Source organism: Chrysochloris asiatica, unplaced genomic scaffold, assembly GCF_000296735.1.
Source record: "Chrysochloris asiatica unplaced genomic scaffold, ChrAsi1.0 scaffold00006, whole genome shotgun sequence".
Lineage (NCBI taxonomy): Eukaryota > Metazoa > Chordata > Mammalia > Afrosoricida > Chrysochloridae > Chrysochloris > Chrysochloris asiatica.
In genome coordinates, this window is record NW_006408524.1 from 21,952,487 (window position 1) to 21,968,803 (window position 16,317).

General features: G+C 41.5%; 1 protein-coding gene across 4 annotated transcripts in view; it reads right to left on the minus strand.

Annotated features, from left to right (window-relative positions):
• Positions 1-16,317, minus strand: part of CHN2 (chimerin 2) — a 41,804-nt gene that overhangs the window by 15,138 nt on the left and 10,349 nt on the right. For all 4 annotated transcript variants that reach the window (XM_006832174.1, XM_006832173.1, XM_006832176.1 and 1 more), the window contains exon 2: positions 883-967. In XM_006832174.1, the coding sequence (XP_006832237.1) occupies positions 883-967 (85 nt within the window). The remainder of the gene's footprint in view (positions 1-882; positions 968-16,317) is intronic.

Consider the following 16,317-nt stretch of genomic DNA (forward strand, 5'->3'; position numbering starts at 1 on the left):
TGGACTGCAAAACACAAGGTCTGCAGTTCAAATCCACAAGCTGCTACTCAGAAACGCAATATAGAGTCATTATGAGTCAGAACTGACTCAATGGCACTTAACAAAAACCTATCTTGGCAAGACCTACTGCTGGTTCAGAGGTAGAATTCTTGTCTTCTATGTAGGAGGCCCAAGTTTAGTTCCCAGGTAAATCCAAGTCATGTACAACCTCATGGCTTGTGTGTTAGTTACTATGATGCTGAACAGGTTTTAACAAAGCTTCCAGACCAGACAGAATAGGGAAAAGGCCTGGTGATAGACTGCTGAAAATCAGCCAGTGAAAATGGATTACAACAGTCTGATCTACAACCAATCCTGGGGACAGCTCAGGACTGGGTAGCATTTCCTTCCCACGTGTGTTGGGTGCTGACTTGGTGGCAGCTAACAACATAAAACATAAAACAATCTATATTGGGAGGGAAGTAGATGCCTAAGGAAAAGTACTTGCCTGCATTTTTTTCTTCACATAATCAAGAGATAGTCCTTCTCGCTTATACAAATACCCAACTACGCTTATACAAATACCCAACTAAGCAATGGTGGTTTGCCAGGAACCTTGCAGAATGCAAGAGTTTTGATCTAACCTGGCAGACTCCCCAGCTCTGAAAAGATGTTCTCCACATCAACAAGGAGCTCTGGTAGTGTAGTGGTTACGAATCAGGCTGCTAACCTCAAGGTTAGCAGTTCAAAATGACAAGCTGTTTGTTCTGCAGGAGAAAGATGAGGCTTTCTGCTCCCGTAAAGATTCACAGCCTCAGAAACCCTGTATAGGGTCATTAAGAGTTGGAACCGACTTCACGGCACATAACAGAATGGGAATGGAATAAGACGCTTCTGGTCTACCTGAGCACTGAACTCCTTGGGCGATGAGTCCCCACATGAAATTGGCACAGTATTCACACCAGTGCGGGCCTCGGAATGTGTGGACCTGTGTTCCAAAAAGAAAAGAAAAGAGACTTCAGAGTCATGAGACAAATAGACAAAGAAACCAAACACTCAGCGGTGTGAGTAGGCACCTCTCACCTAGCTGTAAACCATCTGGAGAACGCAGAGCTGTGCATTAAGCTTTGGAAATCCTCCACTGATCGCCCAGGCCCGAGTCAAACAGGAATGTGGAGAAACAGCAAGATTATGGGCCATGTCACCAACTCAGATGAAACTCTCACCACCCCAAACAAGGCATTGTGTGGACAAACCAAGGTAGGTAGCCCCAGTCAGTTGTTGTTAGTGGTGGTGGTGTGCAGTGGAGTCGGTTCTAACTCACAGCAACCCTGCATAGGGTTTCCGAGGTTGTCAATCTTTACAGGAGCAGAAAGCCTCATCTTTCTCCTTGCAGAACCGCTGGTAGTTTCGAACTGCTGACCTTAAGGTTGGCAGCCCAACTTGTAACCACTATGCTACCAGAGCACCTACAACCTGTATTTAGCTCAGCAGGTTCCAGAAAGCAGAACTCAATTACTTGTGCCCTTTTGAATGAGGAAGTATGCTGGTGTCTTAGTGGTTAAGTAGTAGGATGCTAATCGAAAGGTCAGCAGTTCAAACCCACCAACTGCTCCCTGGGAGAAAGATGTGTCAGTCTGCTCCCATAAAGATTTATAGCCATAGATACCCTCTGAGGCAGTTCTACTCCTCTATTGGGCCATGGCAATACTTTTTTGGGTGGATTTGATAGAGGTAGCCCCATCTATGTGGACTGTCTTTTGTTGTTGTTGTTAAGTACCGTGGAGTCGGTTCTGACTCATAGTGACCCTACACAGGGTTTCCAAGGCTGTATATCTTACGGGAGCAGACCACCTCATCTTTCTCCCGTGGAACCACTGGTAGTTTTGAACTGCCGACCTTGAGGTTAGCAGCCCAATTCGTAACCACTACGCTACGGACTGTCTAGGCAGGTGTAAATAGGGCATGATTATAGGATAATTATAAGGGCCCAAGGAGTCCTGGTGTGGTGCTGTGGCTTAATGCACTGGACTGCAAAGTCAGTTGAACCACAAGGTCGGTGGTTCAAGCTCACCAGCTGCTCCTTAGAAACCCTAGACAAGGTTGCTATGGGTTGGAACCGACTTGACGGCACTTAACAACCAGGCTTTAAGGCACTTCCAAAAATTGCATTATAAAAGGGAGCGAGTTGGCTAAAAAGACAGGTTTCAACCAGGGCTTACAGAATTACCTTCCTCAGAGACAGGGTCCATATTCAACAGACCCTGGTATGGCTTACAGGTATGATAGCTGAAGTTCCATCTGGAGGGCTATGGCCACTCTCAATGGTTGGTGCCATAGTCAGTTGTTAAATGTTTTGAATATCAACCAAATATGGAAGCACAGTGGCTGCAAACGAGACTGCAAACCACAAGTTATATGGTTCCAGCCCGCTAACTGCTCCACAGGAGAAAGATGAGGCTTTATGCTCCTGCGAAAATGTAAATAAAGCCTAGTAAACTGTATACAGGGTCACTTTGAGTTGGAACTCATTCAATGGTACTTAACAACAATATCACCAAATAAGGATGGTCTAATTATTCAGGAATCCTGGTGTGGTGCAGTGAGGTTAATGCGCTGGGCTGCAAGCTCGCCAGTCGCTCCTCAGAAACCCCATACAGGGTTGTTATGGGTTAGAACAGGCTCAACAGCACTTAATAATGATCCTGTGTACCTGAATAATTGTTAAGTCATGGCTTTAGATAAAAAAACAAAGTATTTATTCTCTGGAATTAACAACCTCCAAGAAGCAGAGCTAGGCAGTTCTTTTTAAGTTAATATAACCAAGGTAAGTAAAAAAACACCATAGGCAGTTAAATTTGGAGGATACAAATCTCCCTAAACAAGTTACAAAATTAAAATATTGTAAGATGGATAATAAGAACTTTCAAAAATAAATTCTCATTAACAAATCAGAAAGGTGTACACTGATATCTAAGAGACACAAGGAAAGCTAATATACTACTTTAAAACACGAAACAACAGAATGAGAAACCTGACCACACTTGGGGAAGATATGGTTAGGTTCTCTGTTAGAGGGAGGGAAAAAAAAAGTACCACGTGGAGTTCTTTCCTTCCTTATTTATACCAGTAACTGACTATATGCAAAGTAACAAAACAGTCCTGGTTCTTGCCTAGAAAAACTCTTAGTGGAAAAAAAATCAAACAGCAACGTATGACCATGGCTTCTGGTCAGTAAGACCAGTTAAATGATCATTGTCTTTGGGTCTTTTTTCACTTATCACACATACACACTGCCCACTGTATAGTCTCTGCTAAGAGACATGTTGATAAAAATCTTCGCAAAATTTTTGCTGTAAGTGAATGCTCCCAAGACTTGACATAACACTCCTATAGAAATGCCGAGTGCTTCACGTGGGGAGCCTCTGTGTGTTTCATACAGCCACAACTTCAGAATTTAATTTAGAGGCCCACTCAGTTGACTGAATGAATAATGTTCTAGTCTCCTAAAGTGGGATATCTAGTACATTCAGCAATCAGGTTTCTTAGCAGTTTACTAGAAATGTTCTGAAAGGCCTGCTGGCCAACTATGGTCCAAAGTCCATTGTGAGCATACCATTGAAATGATAATCAATGAAATGGTAAGATCAATTAAATAGAATAAAATTATGGAAAGGGCCCCAGAAGCAAACTCCTAGAGACTAAGAGGTGCCTCCATGCTGTACAGGAGGGTCAAGAAGGTCTCTCTGGGAAGGTGACCTCAGGTCACCTAAAGGAAGAGAAGGAGCCAGCTCTGTGGGGAGGGTAGAGTGCATTGCAAGCTAAGGGAACGTACAGAGATCTTGCAAGAGCGAAAGAACTTGTAACTGAATCACAAAGAGTGAAGGTGAGAGGAACTGGGATAAGGCTGAAAGCAGAAAAGGAAAAGTCATGAGAGGCCTTGGTTTAGTGTATGTATAATAAGTGCTTGAAGAACTATGATTTTTTTTTCTTCTAAGATTAGTCTGACTATGGAGAATGAATAAGAAGTTGTTCACAGCAGAAAACATGTTCTCTCAAACCACAATAAAGTGTTCAAAAAAAGTTAACAATTGAGCAGATAAGGGTGCCATTTGCAGACATAGAAAAGATACTTGTGAGGAAAAGATTCAAGAATTCAGTTTTGGATAAGTAAGGTTAGATGTTGCTAAGATATTCTGTGTTAATGCCAAGCAGGGATTTACACTTAATTTGAGAGCTCAGAGGAAGGGCCAGGGCTGGAGGTATGAATTTGGTCATTCTTGGAAAATTGTTTTATTATAAATTGAGTATATAAATTGAGTAAATGAATAAGACCTATTCTGGAGAGAAAGCAGATAATAAGACCTATTCTGGAGAGAAAGCAGATAATGAAAAACAGTGTCCAACTCTCTAAGGTCTTGGTGTCAGAAAACTAAGTGTTTAAGGAGTTTGGAGGTGAAAGTGCTTTAGGGAAGGTTGGATGCTGCTAGGACCTCTAGTTAGAAGAGGACTAAACCCTAACTCAGACACAACCTTGGCAGGAGCAGCCTCTATGAACTGGAGAGGGAAGACGTCACAGGAAAGTGAGGTGAAGAATAAATGAGTGGCAAGGAAGTAGCCCTGTAGGATCAGCACTGGACTGCTCACCACAAGCTGCTCCTTGGAAATATGGGGTCGCTATGAGTCCGAACTGAGTGCACAGCACTTAATGACAAGGACATGGTAAAATGTGCAAGCACCTTTGTTAAAAAGGTTGGCTGTGATGTTCCATAGAGAAACAGGGTAGCTCATGGGAAATGTGAGCTCAAGGAGGGTATTATTGAAAAGACTGGAGATATTAGGGCCCTTTGCTTCACGGAGGGAGCGACTGGAGATGCAGAAGAGAGAGAAAATCGGCAGAGGGCTGGTGATTCCGAGGAGGTGATGGGGTATAATAATATAGAAGCAGTGGTCAAAGAAAGAGAAAAAATAGTTGCAAATAAATTAGTGTAAGATATGAAATATTCAGGATATGAAATATCCAGGTTAAAAAATCAAAATGAGTATCAAGCAAAGAGACATAAAAAATTAACCCCTACCTAGCTAGTGGTAGTACTTATTGCCAAAGTCAGTTCTGACTCATGGCGACCCTGCGCATAGTTTCCGAGACTTTTAAAAATCTTGTCAGGAGCAGAAAGTTTCATCTGTTGTTAAAAAGCATAATGTAAAACCAAAAACAGATTTGATCAACCCATTAAAGGCAGGAAAGGAAAAAAACCCAAAAAACAAAGAAGCAATGAAAAAGCATGGTAAATACAGAAAAAGGGAAAAACATTATTTAAAAAATCATAATAAATGTAAAGGGCTACTACTCATCAGATAAAATAAATCGTCAGAACAGATTTCTCAAATTCTTTCAAGAAACACACTCAAAGCATAATGTGACAAATATGTCAGCAGTAAAGGGAAAGGAAAAGATATGTTTAGCCAATGCAAGCTAATAGAAACCCAAAATATCTATAAACCCAAACCAAATCCATCAAGTCGATGTTTATAGATTATTGGCATTCTAATCCTTAAAATAATTGTGTGGCTTCTCGCTTAAGGTTTGTTATATTGATGATTTCTAGGAATATGTAAATGATCATAAATTCCTGGAATAAAAACCTCGTTGGCAATAATTTTTTCAAAATTCTAATGCTACGCTTAGAAAGCTTTCACGAGTATGATTAGTTACAGTAAGGTAAAATCCCTGCTGACTAGTTGAGAGGGTTTTATGACTTAATTGTTAGTAATTCTTAGCAGGATTAATTGCGATGGTCATAACTGTAATTGCGGAAGATGGGCAACTAAAAGGGGGGAGTCATTAATCTTTCATTTCAGGAACAGAAGATCCTAGGGCCATCAAGAAGGAAGAGTAGGGTGTGGGATCCCTACCTAGAAAAGCAAAGACAGCAGAGATGGTGGCTGTGTGCCTGGGCACAGGAGACTGGCTGGTATAATGTGTCCTTTGGGCATTTAAATCAATATATTTTTTAATATGTTTGCCTTCTTCATTTGTGAAATAAACGATGTAAATGGGGAGCCACAGGGAGAAAGTAGTATAAATTTTGCTGCAGGGATAGGATTATAATCACTGAGATGAAACAAGGTGTATAGTTTGTTGAACGTAGAGCTGATGTTCTTGGCTGTAAACCTTCACCCCATTCAAAATAAAAAGTTAAAAAAAATATATATAATGTTACATTCAATGGTATAATATTTTTAGAGTTTTTGTATTTATGTTCATCATCTAAATTGATCTACAATGTTATTTTCTATACTGTTCTTGTTTAGTTTCAAATCAGGAGTGTAATTATCCTGATAAATTGATTAGCCTTGCATCTCGAATAGTTTGTTACCAGGGTAGGGATTACTTGTGCCTTGCATCTCGAATAGTTTGTTACCAGGGTAGGGATTACTTGTTTCTTAAAGATTTGGTAAAATTTTACCAACAAAGTCAGTTGGGATCAGTAATTTTTTTTGAAGGTAGATGTTTTTATTGCAGATTCAATCATTGAATAGATATAATTGAATTGAGGTTATCAATGCTATTTTATGTTTCTACGGTGATGCCACAGGAGAAACACTGGTCTGCTGACCACAAGGTTGCCAGTTAGAATCTACCAGCAGCTCCGTAACAGAAAGAGGAAGTTTTCTGCGCCATAAAGATTTACATCCTCACAAAACTTACAGAGGGTTTCTATGCATCCAAATCAACTAGAAGGCAGCGGGCTTTGGTTGATGTTACATGACGCTTTGACAGGTTATGTTTTTTAAGAAAATAGTCCATTTCATATAACTTTTTAAAATTTTATGGATAAAATTAATATTATCAAAGTTTGTAATATGAGGGAGCTTTAAAACGTTTCTGGAAACATTTTCTCCATGAATTTTTTAAGTCCCATTTCATCATTTGTAACTTTTGCCAAAGCTTGTTTAACAATCTTTTAAAAAAATTCTTTCAGATTTTATTTTAATTCCCTTTGTTTTATCTTTATTTTTGTTTTACTCTGTTCTTTTTCTAGCATTAGAGTGTGCTTGTTGAAAAAAATTTAAAATCTGATCTGACCATCTCTTTATATGATGCATTATAGTTGTTTATACTTATTGATATTAGAAAAAAAGAAATTTAATATTTCCTTATTGATATTAGAAAAAAAGAAATTTAATATTTCCTATGACGTTAGCAGTAGTACTGGTGTGGCACAGTAGGATAAGCGCTGGACTGCAATGTCTAATCAGCTGCTCCTCAGAATCCCTATACAGGGTTGTTATGATTCAGAACTGACTGTTTGACACTAACAACAACATAACATTAGCTTGTTGAGAATATAGGAAATTCTTATGAAATAGCTGATTAAAGTATCAAAACTACGTAATAAGCATCATATTAAACGTGAAGTGTTAAGAATCTTTTCCTTTAATGCCAGCAACAAGGTAAGACTGACTACTCTCGATATTTTACACTGCAGGTTTTAGCCAGCATGCTAAAACAAGTCAAAGAGATGCAACGTATGGCTAGACGAAGAAACAGTGTCCTTGTTCATAGACGATGGACCAACTCTTAGAAATAAGGCCATAAAAATCCATTTGATATAAGAGCAAAATGAAGGAATCAGTAGCTTTGCTACATAGAAGCAATACTCATTTTGTTGAAATGAATAATCACAATTCACAATTCAATCACATCAGCAGCAAACATCTAAAATAATTACAAATAAAAGTCATTCAGAACACAAAGAGGACGACTCTTCCATACTCATATATGGTAATGCCCAATCTTCTAATCATACCAACTATACCTCAAATGAATCTATAAATCCAATCTACTTCCAATCAAAATCCCCATAAGGGTTTCTACAGAAATGGACAAGATGTAAAAGGAGAGGGTAAAAAAAAAAAGAGCAAAGATAATTTTCAAAAAGTACACAAATATAAAAAAAGCATCCTACCTGATAGCAAAAAAACCATGTAGAATGAACAAACAGACCCGTGGGACAGCGGAGAGGTCAGAAAGCAAATCACAGCATGTGTGAAGTTAGTTTCAGAAGTGGAATTAAAAGTTGGTGTGGGAGGGATTGTAGATAGATGAATTATTTCCCATATCACCATCCACTCATCCATTCATCATTCATTCACTGATTTGATCACTGTAAGCTGACTGCCGATTTGAACCTGGCACTATATGAGTCCTTGGGTAGACAAAGCTGAAACACATCCAAGGAATACAGAACTCCCTGCACCAAAAGATCTCATTTTCTCCAAGAATAAACAGACAACATACATAATCATGTGCGAGATGACAAACTGGAGCAAGGAGGACAGCCTAGGACAGTGTAACGGAAGGAGTAATCTAGTCTTCCTGAAGAGGCTGAGGAAACTGATATTTGAACTAGGCTTTGAAGAATACACACAAATTCATCAGACTGGGAAAGACTGAGCTGGTGAGAATCTTAGTAACTAGGGGTCAGCGGATGTCGGTAGAGCTCTCCTAGAAAAGAAGCCAGCATGAGCAAAGGCCATGGAAGGTGCGCTTGTGTTTCAAAAGGTTTTTTCTTTCTTTCTTGTAGATCATGTAAGAAAAGGAATAGTATATAATACTCTCCTCTGAAACATCCCCAATGGATTCAGTAATTATGAAGTAAAAATGAAAATGCAATGCTTAAGAATTGTAAAAGTAATACTCTAGAAGTAGATACATAGACATGAAAGCTGAACAAATGTGGGAAGGTGAATGGGACTTTGTTGTTGTTAAGTGCCATCGGGTCAGTTCTAATCCATAGTGATCCTGTATAGGGTTTCCAAGGAATGGCTGGTGAGCCTGAACGGTCAGTTCAAACTGACTTTGTAGCACATTAAACCACAGCGTCACACTAAAACTCCATGACTGGGATCACACCCATGTATATATATATGTTTGACAGAGGCTATTTTATACATGTATGTTTACACATGCTGCAAATATAATGAATATAGTAGAGTATACAGGGAGCGAAGTTATAAAAACTCCTTAGGCATAATCAAATACCTGGAGGGAATGAGTCCCTGGTCCTGCTGTGTCAGAATTATAGACAGTGGTGGGGAACATCAAGGTCACCACCTGGCACAACATAATCCACAAGAAAATGTTCTACATCCTACTTTGCTGAGTAGTGACAGGGACCCTACAAGTTTGTGAGTGGGCATCTAAAATGCAACTATTCGTCTCTCCCCATCCAGAGCAAATAAGTTTTTTTTTTTTTTTTTTTAAAACAAAGACAAAAAGAAGCGATTGGTCCAAAGGAGAAATGGTCCATGGAAATGTCTCAGCTTCCATGACCCTGAGACCAGAAGAACTAGAGAGTGTCTGGTTATCATTGCTGACCACTCTGAAAGGGATCACAACAGAAGGTCCTGGGTAAAGTGGGAGGAAAATAAATGTGAAACAAAACTAAAAATCATAAAAAAGACAAGACTTAACTGGTTGGATAAAGACTGATGGAATCTCCGAGGCTCTGGCCCTTAGTCACCCTTCAAGCCTGGAACTGAACTCACCCATGTGGCTTAACTTTCAGCAAAAATAGACAGGCCTATGTTTTCAATAACCTCATATGCATGTGAAAGCTGGACAGTGAGTTAGGAAGACCGTAGAAGAGTTGATGCTTTTGAGTTATGGTGTTGGAGGAGAATATTGAAAGTGCCATGGGCTGCCAAAAGAACCAACAGATCTGTGTTGGAAGAAGTGCAGCCAGAGTGTTCCTTGGAGGCCAGGATGGCCAAACTTCATCTCTCATACTTTGGACATATTGTCAGGAGGGACCAGTCGCTGGAAAAGGATATCATGTTTGGTAAGGTGGAGGGTCAGAGAAAAAGAGGAAGACCCCCAACGAGATGGATTGGCCAAGTGGCAGCATCGATGGACTCAAGCGTGGCAACAATAATGAGGTTGGCCCAGGATCAGGCACTGTTTCGTTCTGCTGTGCATAAGGTCACTATGAGTCGGTACTGACTCGATGGCACCTAACAACAAAAAATAAGGGGAACAGGAGTCCTGGTGTGGCACTGTGTGCTAATGCGCTTGACTACAAGGTTGGTTTGAACCGCAAGGTCAACTGTTCAAACTCACCAGCTGCTCCTAGGAAACCCTATACAGGGTTGCTGTGAGTCGGAACAGACTTGATAACAATTAACAACATAAGGGGAAGAAGAACACCAGGGAGGAAAGTGCTCCTTAGAACAATCAACCTTTTGAGAGCAAAAGGGCAACACTTCTCCAGAGACAAAGTTCAGAAGGCAGGAAGGGATTAAAAAGAGCCATGAATGGAAATGAGAAACACAGGGGTGAGTGGGATACGTGGTGGTGCATTGTGGGGACTACAATCAATGGCCTGAAACAAAATATGTCTGAGCTTTTTCATGAAAAACGGATTTGCTCGTAAACCTTCACACCCAATTCATAATAATAATAATAAAAAGTATACTGAAAACCAAACCAAAACAAGAGGAGAAAAGTCACAATAGTTATTACACATTAATGAAACATATCTATCAACAAAGTAGAAACTGGCTTACTGACAGTTTCAGGAAGTATAGGAAATATAATCACAGCTAGTCTATGATTTCACTTTTGCCAATATTTTGTAAAAAATAACTATATGTACTCAAATTGCATTTAATGTTCATTAGCGCCATGTATTGTATTTCGTGTCACCAGGTAAACAAACACAGGCAGATACTGTTAATAGTAATGTCCCCACAAACACAGAAAAAAAAGCAGAAGGAAGGGAAACCGAGGAGAATGCAAAGTGACTAAATGTTATTGTAGGCCCACTGCCTAATTTCCTTTTTGTGATGGACAACTGTTTATTTTCATGGCCGGTAAACGGGTCAGTTTTCTTTTGGATCCAGGAGGAAAATCTCAACACTGTAAACTGGATGCAGTGCTGAAGGCAGACTCCATGTACCTATTTTATTTGAGGTTTGAGTTATTAAACCCATTTTCTCAACAACCACACCTCATTATCTTGAATAGTCACTAATCAGCTTTTCCATTCTCTTAAGTTTATTGATTTTTCAAGAAAATCTTTTCAGAGAAAAGAACATTTTGCAAACTTTAGGGCAGTAACTAAAATACCCTAGACAGGAAGAAAATACCCAGACAGGAAGAATGTCTGTCCAAGTCTATTATACCAGGCATGATCTGCCTGGAACACCAAAAAGACTAAGATGATATTATGGGAGATAGGAGATGTTAAAATGAATAGCCCAGGAATGGTCGCTCAGTATAAACAAGAGCAAGAAAAACGATCAGAAAAAATTCCCAGGCATTCAGGGAATACCCCTGACTTGGCTTTTTCCAGATGAGCAGGGTTGTGTTTGTTTCATGTCTGCTGACTCTGTAAGGAAACATTGTCTAGTGGTTTTATAACAGGTGTGTTTTGATGGGCCCGAGTAACCCACCCATGTAACACCCAGTTATAGTGTTCGTTCCAACACATAGTGACCCCAGAAGACAGAAGTGGAACTGTTCCATAGGGGTTTTGAGAATGTAAAACTTTATGGGTGCAGATGGCCACATCTTTCTCCTAGGGCATGGCTGGTGGGTTTGAACCACCAACTTTGCATTTAGCAGCACAATGCTTAACCCATTATCTGACCAAGGCTCCTTATAAGTCAAGGCAGATACCTCTAAATGTGTAGTTAGCCGAGTGCTGGTTCTGGATATTAAGAAACAGAAGGAGCTATTTAGATAAGCTGCGGTTAGGAATCTGCTTTTTCTCATCAGTATACACCAGGATTTTTCATTCTTAGTACTACTGACTTTGTTGTTAAGTGCTGTTGAGTGGATTTTGACCCTGTATAGGGTTTCTGAGGAACAACTGGTGAGGCTGAACTGCCAACCTGGCATTTCAAAGCAACCTTGCAGTCCAGTGCATTAACAGTCAGCACCACACCAGGACTACTGACTTGGTGGCGAGGGGAGGCGGGGGAAGGCTGAATAATCCTTTGTTGTGAGAGTTTATCCTCTGCCTTATAGGATTTTTTAGCAGCATCCCTGGCATCTACCCACTAGATGCCAGTATCACCCCACAGTTTTGACAACCCAAACTGTCTCCGGACATTGCCATCTGTCCTCTAAGTGATAAAGTAGTCCCCAATGACAGTCACTGGTACACGCTAAAACCACACTCTGTCTCAGTTTATTGCAATGCTTTATAGTTTAAATGGCAGCATTATTCATTTGTTTGTAAAAGGACTTTTGGGGTCAAAGTAGTTGTTTCCTAGTGGCATTATATGCATAGAAGAGAGGCTGGAAGTGGCTAAATTCACTTCCAGCTAAAAGTCCAGGCATAGGTTTTGGGGGTCACCTAGTCTACCTTTCTGTCCAGAGTTAACTGAGGGGCTTCAGAGCCCCTAGGTGTATGTCTGCAGGCACACAGACGGTCTGCACCAAGCCAGGGCCTTAGTCTTCCCTTCCCAATTACCGGTGTTTTCTGGAATTCACTGCATTTTCCATAATCAGGTGATATTTAACTCATTTGATAAACAAAGTTAAACTTTGGTGCTTTACCTTATGCAAGATCAGATGACCTGATATTTCAGAAATATCCGATTACATGTACAGTGAACCTTTTCAGATGTTAAGAAAAAATTAGCAGTGGGGCATCACTCTGAGACAGGACAGTCTGTGTTTCCTTGCCCACCTGCCTCTGGGATGCCTGCCGAACTCAGTGTTTGTAGAACTGGGTGTCCTAACCTCATAACTACTGACGTTTTGGGACGAGGAGTGGTTACGAAGGATTCCTAGTGTGGCGCTGAGGGTTAACGTGTCAGACTGCAAAGTCGTTTGAACTGCAAGGTTGGTGGTACAAGCTCACCAGCTGCTCCTTGGAAACCCTATACAGGGTCACTAAGGGTCGGAATCGACTCGACGGCACTTCACAACACAACAACAGTGGATCGGGTTGCTATGCTCAGAGTCAGCAGTTCAAAACTACCAGAGGTTCCACGAAAGAAAGATGAGGCTTTCTGTTCCCGTAAAGATTTACAGCCTCAGGAAGCCTATACAGGGTCGCCATTAGTTGGAACCGACTCCACAGCACACAACAACAACAACAACATTTGTTGGTGGCTGGCCTGTGCACTGTAGGATGTTTATCAGCATTTGTGTCCTCCAATCATTAGATACAAATAACATCTCAGTTGTAAATCACTGGTATATTAAAACTATACTTGTGAAAACAAAATAGGTATCCCCAAAACCCCAGTGTCACTGCCACTGAGCTGGTGTCTACTCACATTGAATTCTATAGGACAGTGATTCTACAGCAAAGTAGAACCGCCTTATAGGACTTTGGAGACTGTAAATTATTATGGAAGCAGACTGCCTCATCTTTCTCCCAAAGACTGGCTGGTGGGTTTGAACCACCAACCTTTCAGTTAGCAGCTGAGCACTTTAACCACGGAACCACCAGGGCTCTTAAATATATCTCCAGACATTGGCAAGTATCTCCTGTGGGGCGAGGAGGAATGGCCAGGCTGAAAAACCACTCAGTGAGGGAAGAGATTTACATTCTTGTATCAATGTCTTTCATAATAAGCCCTCAATGCATATTGACTGAGTAAAGGAATCCATGTCTAAATTGTTTCCCTTTCTCAGAATTTTCAGAAATATCCAATTACACGTACAGTGAAAACTTGTGCTTTTTTCCCCTCCCCACCCCCAACAAAACCCAAAAGGCATGATTCTCTGTACTTCAAATGTCAGAATCAGGCATTAAGTAATTTAGCATAGTCTGTTTGAATTATGTGTTCTTTGGAATACAGTACAACAAATTCAGTGCAACATTATTAATGGTTAAGCACTTGACATGGGTCAAACTTGTTAGACGATGATTTACATTTAAGAAATGACTTGGCCAAGTCACTTCCCAGGGGCGTGGTCTAAGCAAGGAGTCACTGTGGCAAAGTTGGCTGCCCAAACCCACTCTCTTCCCATTTCATTCTCTTTTGCTGGTTTGTAAAGAATTTATGAGGGCAGCATTCCAATGTTGACATCAAAACATGCCAGGGAGGCAAAGGATAAGTTTCTCCATCTTCACAATTTTGTTTGAAGTTAGACACTAACAATCAGACATCAAGAGCTACCTATCTGAGGCTCCTTGGCCATGGATGTGTCCCTCTAGATGAAGACATCAATCACAGGAGCCAGATGCTATTTCAAATAGTCTCTGGTATTCGGCACAGCAGCAGAATATGAAGCAGTGAGGGATGAAGTAGAGAAGAGTTAGGGTGGGCAGGATGGCTCAGTGGAGGAACTCAGCAGGAAGGGGTGATGGAAAGGGGGGAAGGAACTTTAGGGGTAGGGAATAGAGGGCGGTCATGGGTTGAAGTGTACCCCCAAGAAATATGTGTTACATTGGCTGGGCCAGGATTCTCAGTGGTTTAGCAGTTACATAATGATATAATTATCACCCATAATGTGATCTGGTGGGATCAGTCAGTCAGCTATAAGGGGATTACATGGGATGGGTGAGAAATTCTCAAGAATTTCCTATTCCATCTTCAGGAATAAAGGGTTCATGAGATTGCTAGAGCAGCCAGACAGAGATTGTTGATTTACATCCCAGGATACGTAACCAGGATGAATTGTGGGAAGGGAGGAAAGAAATCTGTTCTAGGACTGTTGTTTTTAAGTGCTGTTGAGTTGTTTCTGACCCATAGCGACCCTGTATAGGGTGTCCGAGGAACAGCTGGTGAGCTTGAACCACCGACCTTATAGTTCAAACAGCTTTGCAGTCTGGCGCATTAACCCAGAGTGCCACACCAGGACTCTGTTCTAGAACTAAGAACTTTAAATAAGAATATAGTCATTAAGACCATCGGCAAGCCATTTTTGCTTCTCTGCAGGGTGGGGGGTGGGGAACGACTGGAAAATTGGATGTGCTGGTAGAATTGTGAATGGGGAACTGTAACTGGAGGAGGGGCTTTTTTTTTTGGTGGTGGGGGGGACTGTTTGCAGGCCAGCCATGCAGTGCCTCTGCTCACGTCTACTGGGTTGGGTGCCTGATTTTGCAAAATTGAATAAGGAAAACCCTCTGTCACTAAAATAAGTACAGATTAGATTACTTGAGCAACCACACTTCTCACAGATGCAACACTCTCACTTGGGTCATCCCGTGTCAGGTGTCAGGGGAGTTTCCCAGAGGTGTGGCCTGCATGACCTTTTATCTTACAAGAGGGAAAAGGAGCGAATAGTGAGCAGAAAAGAGGCACCTCAATACCATCAATAAGAAGAACCATGAGTAGAACATATTCTTTGGATTCCAGGTCCCTGTGCTGACAATCTCCTAAACCCAAGGCAAGATTGATGCCAAGACACACGAAGCTCTCCGAGGCATGCCAGGCCCACAAAGGTGAAAGGAGATAATTAACTTCCCTTCACAGTAACAGAGAGAGGGAGCCTTCCCCGAGAGTGGGGACTTCTAGCCTTTAAACTGTGAGAGAATGTTAGAGCCTTCCACCTGTGTTTGCAGTACTAGAGAACTAAGATACTATGAAGGATAATCTCTAGGCTTAGAGTAGCTATGTGATTTACTTCAAGTAAAACCCAGCAGGAAGAGAAAGGACTTTGACATGAAATCTGTAACACACCAAGAACATGATTATAGCTGGTATCCTCAGGGTACTGCCCATCCTGGCTCCCTTCCCTGACCCCGGCACCCCCACCCAGAGGTTTGCAAGGGTGAGCTCCACACCAGTTAACTGAAGCAGGGCCGCCCCTAGCCCACGCCAAGCCATTCTGATTCTCTCTCTTGGGCATTTGGAAGTGAGCTATTACGGCTGGTTTGGTCGTATATAAACCAGGGAGTTTTCAGCACTCTCTTCAGCCCACTCGGAACCCTTATGCAGAGTCACTCTGGGTCAGAACTGACTTGATGACACTTACCACACATGTTAAGATGCTGTCATTTAGTGAGAGAACAATGAGGGGAGAGGCTGGTCATAATAGTGGCTGTTGAAACAGCAAGGGGGCAGGGGGGCGGCAAGCAGGACTGAGGAGGTAGGGGCAATGAGGGGCCAGAGACAGGATGGGCAAAGGGAGAAAGGAATTGTTGTTGCTGTTAGGTGCCATCGAGAGGGTACCAACTCATAGCGACCTTATGCACAGCAGAACAAAACACTGTCCAATCCTGGGCCAACCTCACTACTGTTGCCATGCTTGAGGCCACTGATGCTGCCACTTAGCCAATCCATCTTGTTGGGGTCTTCCTCTTTGTCTCTGACCCTCCACCTTACCAAACATGATATCCTTCTCCAGTGCCTGGTCCCTCCTGT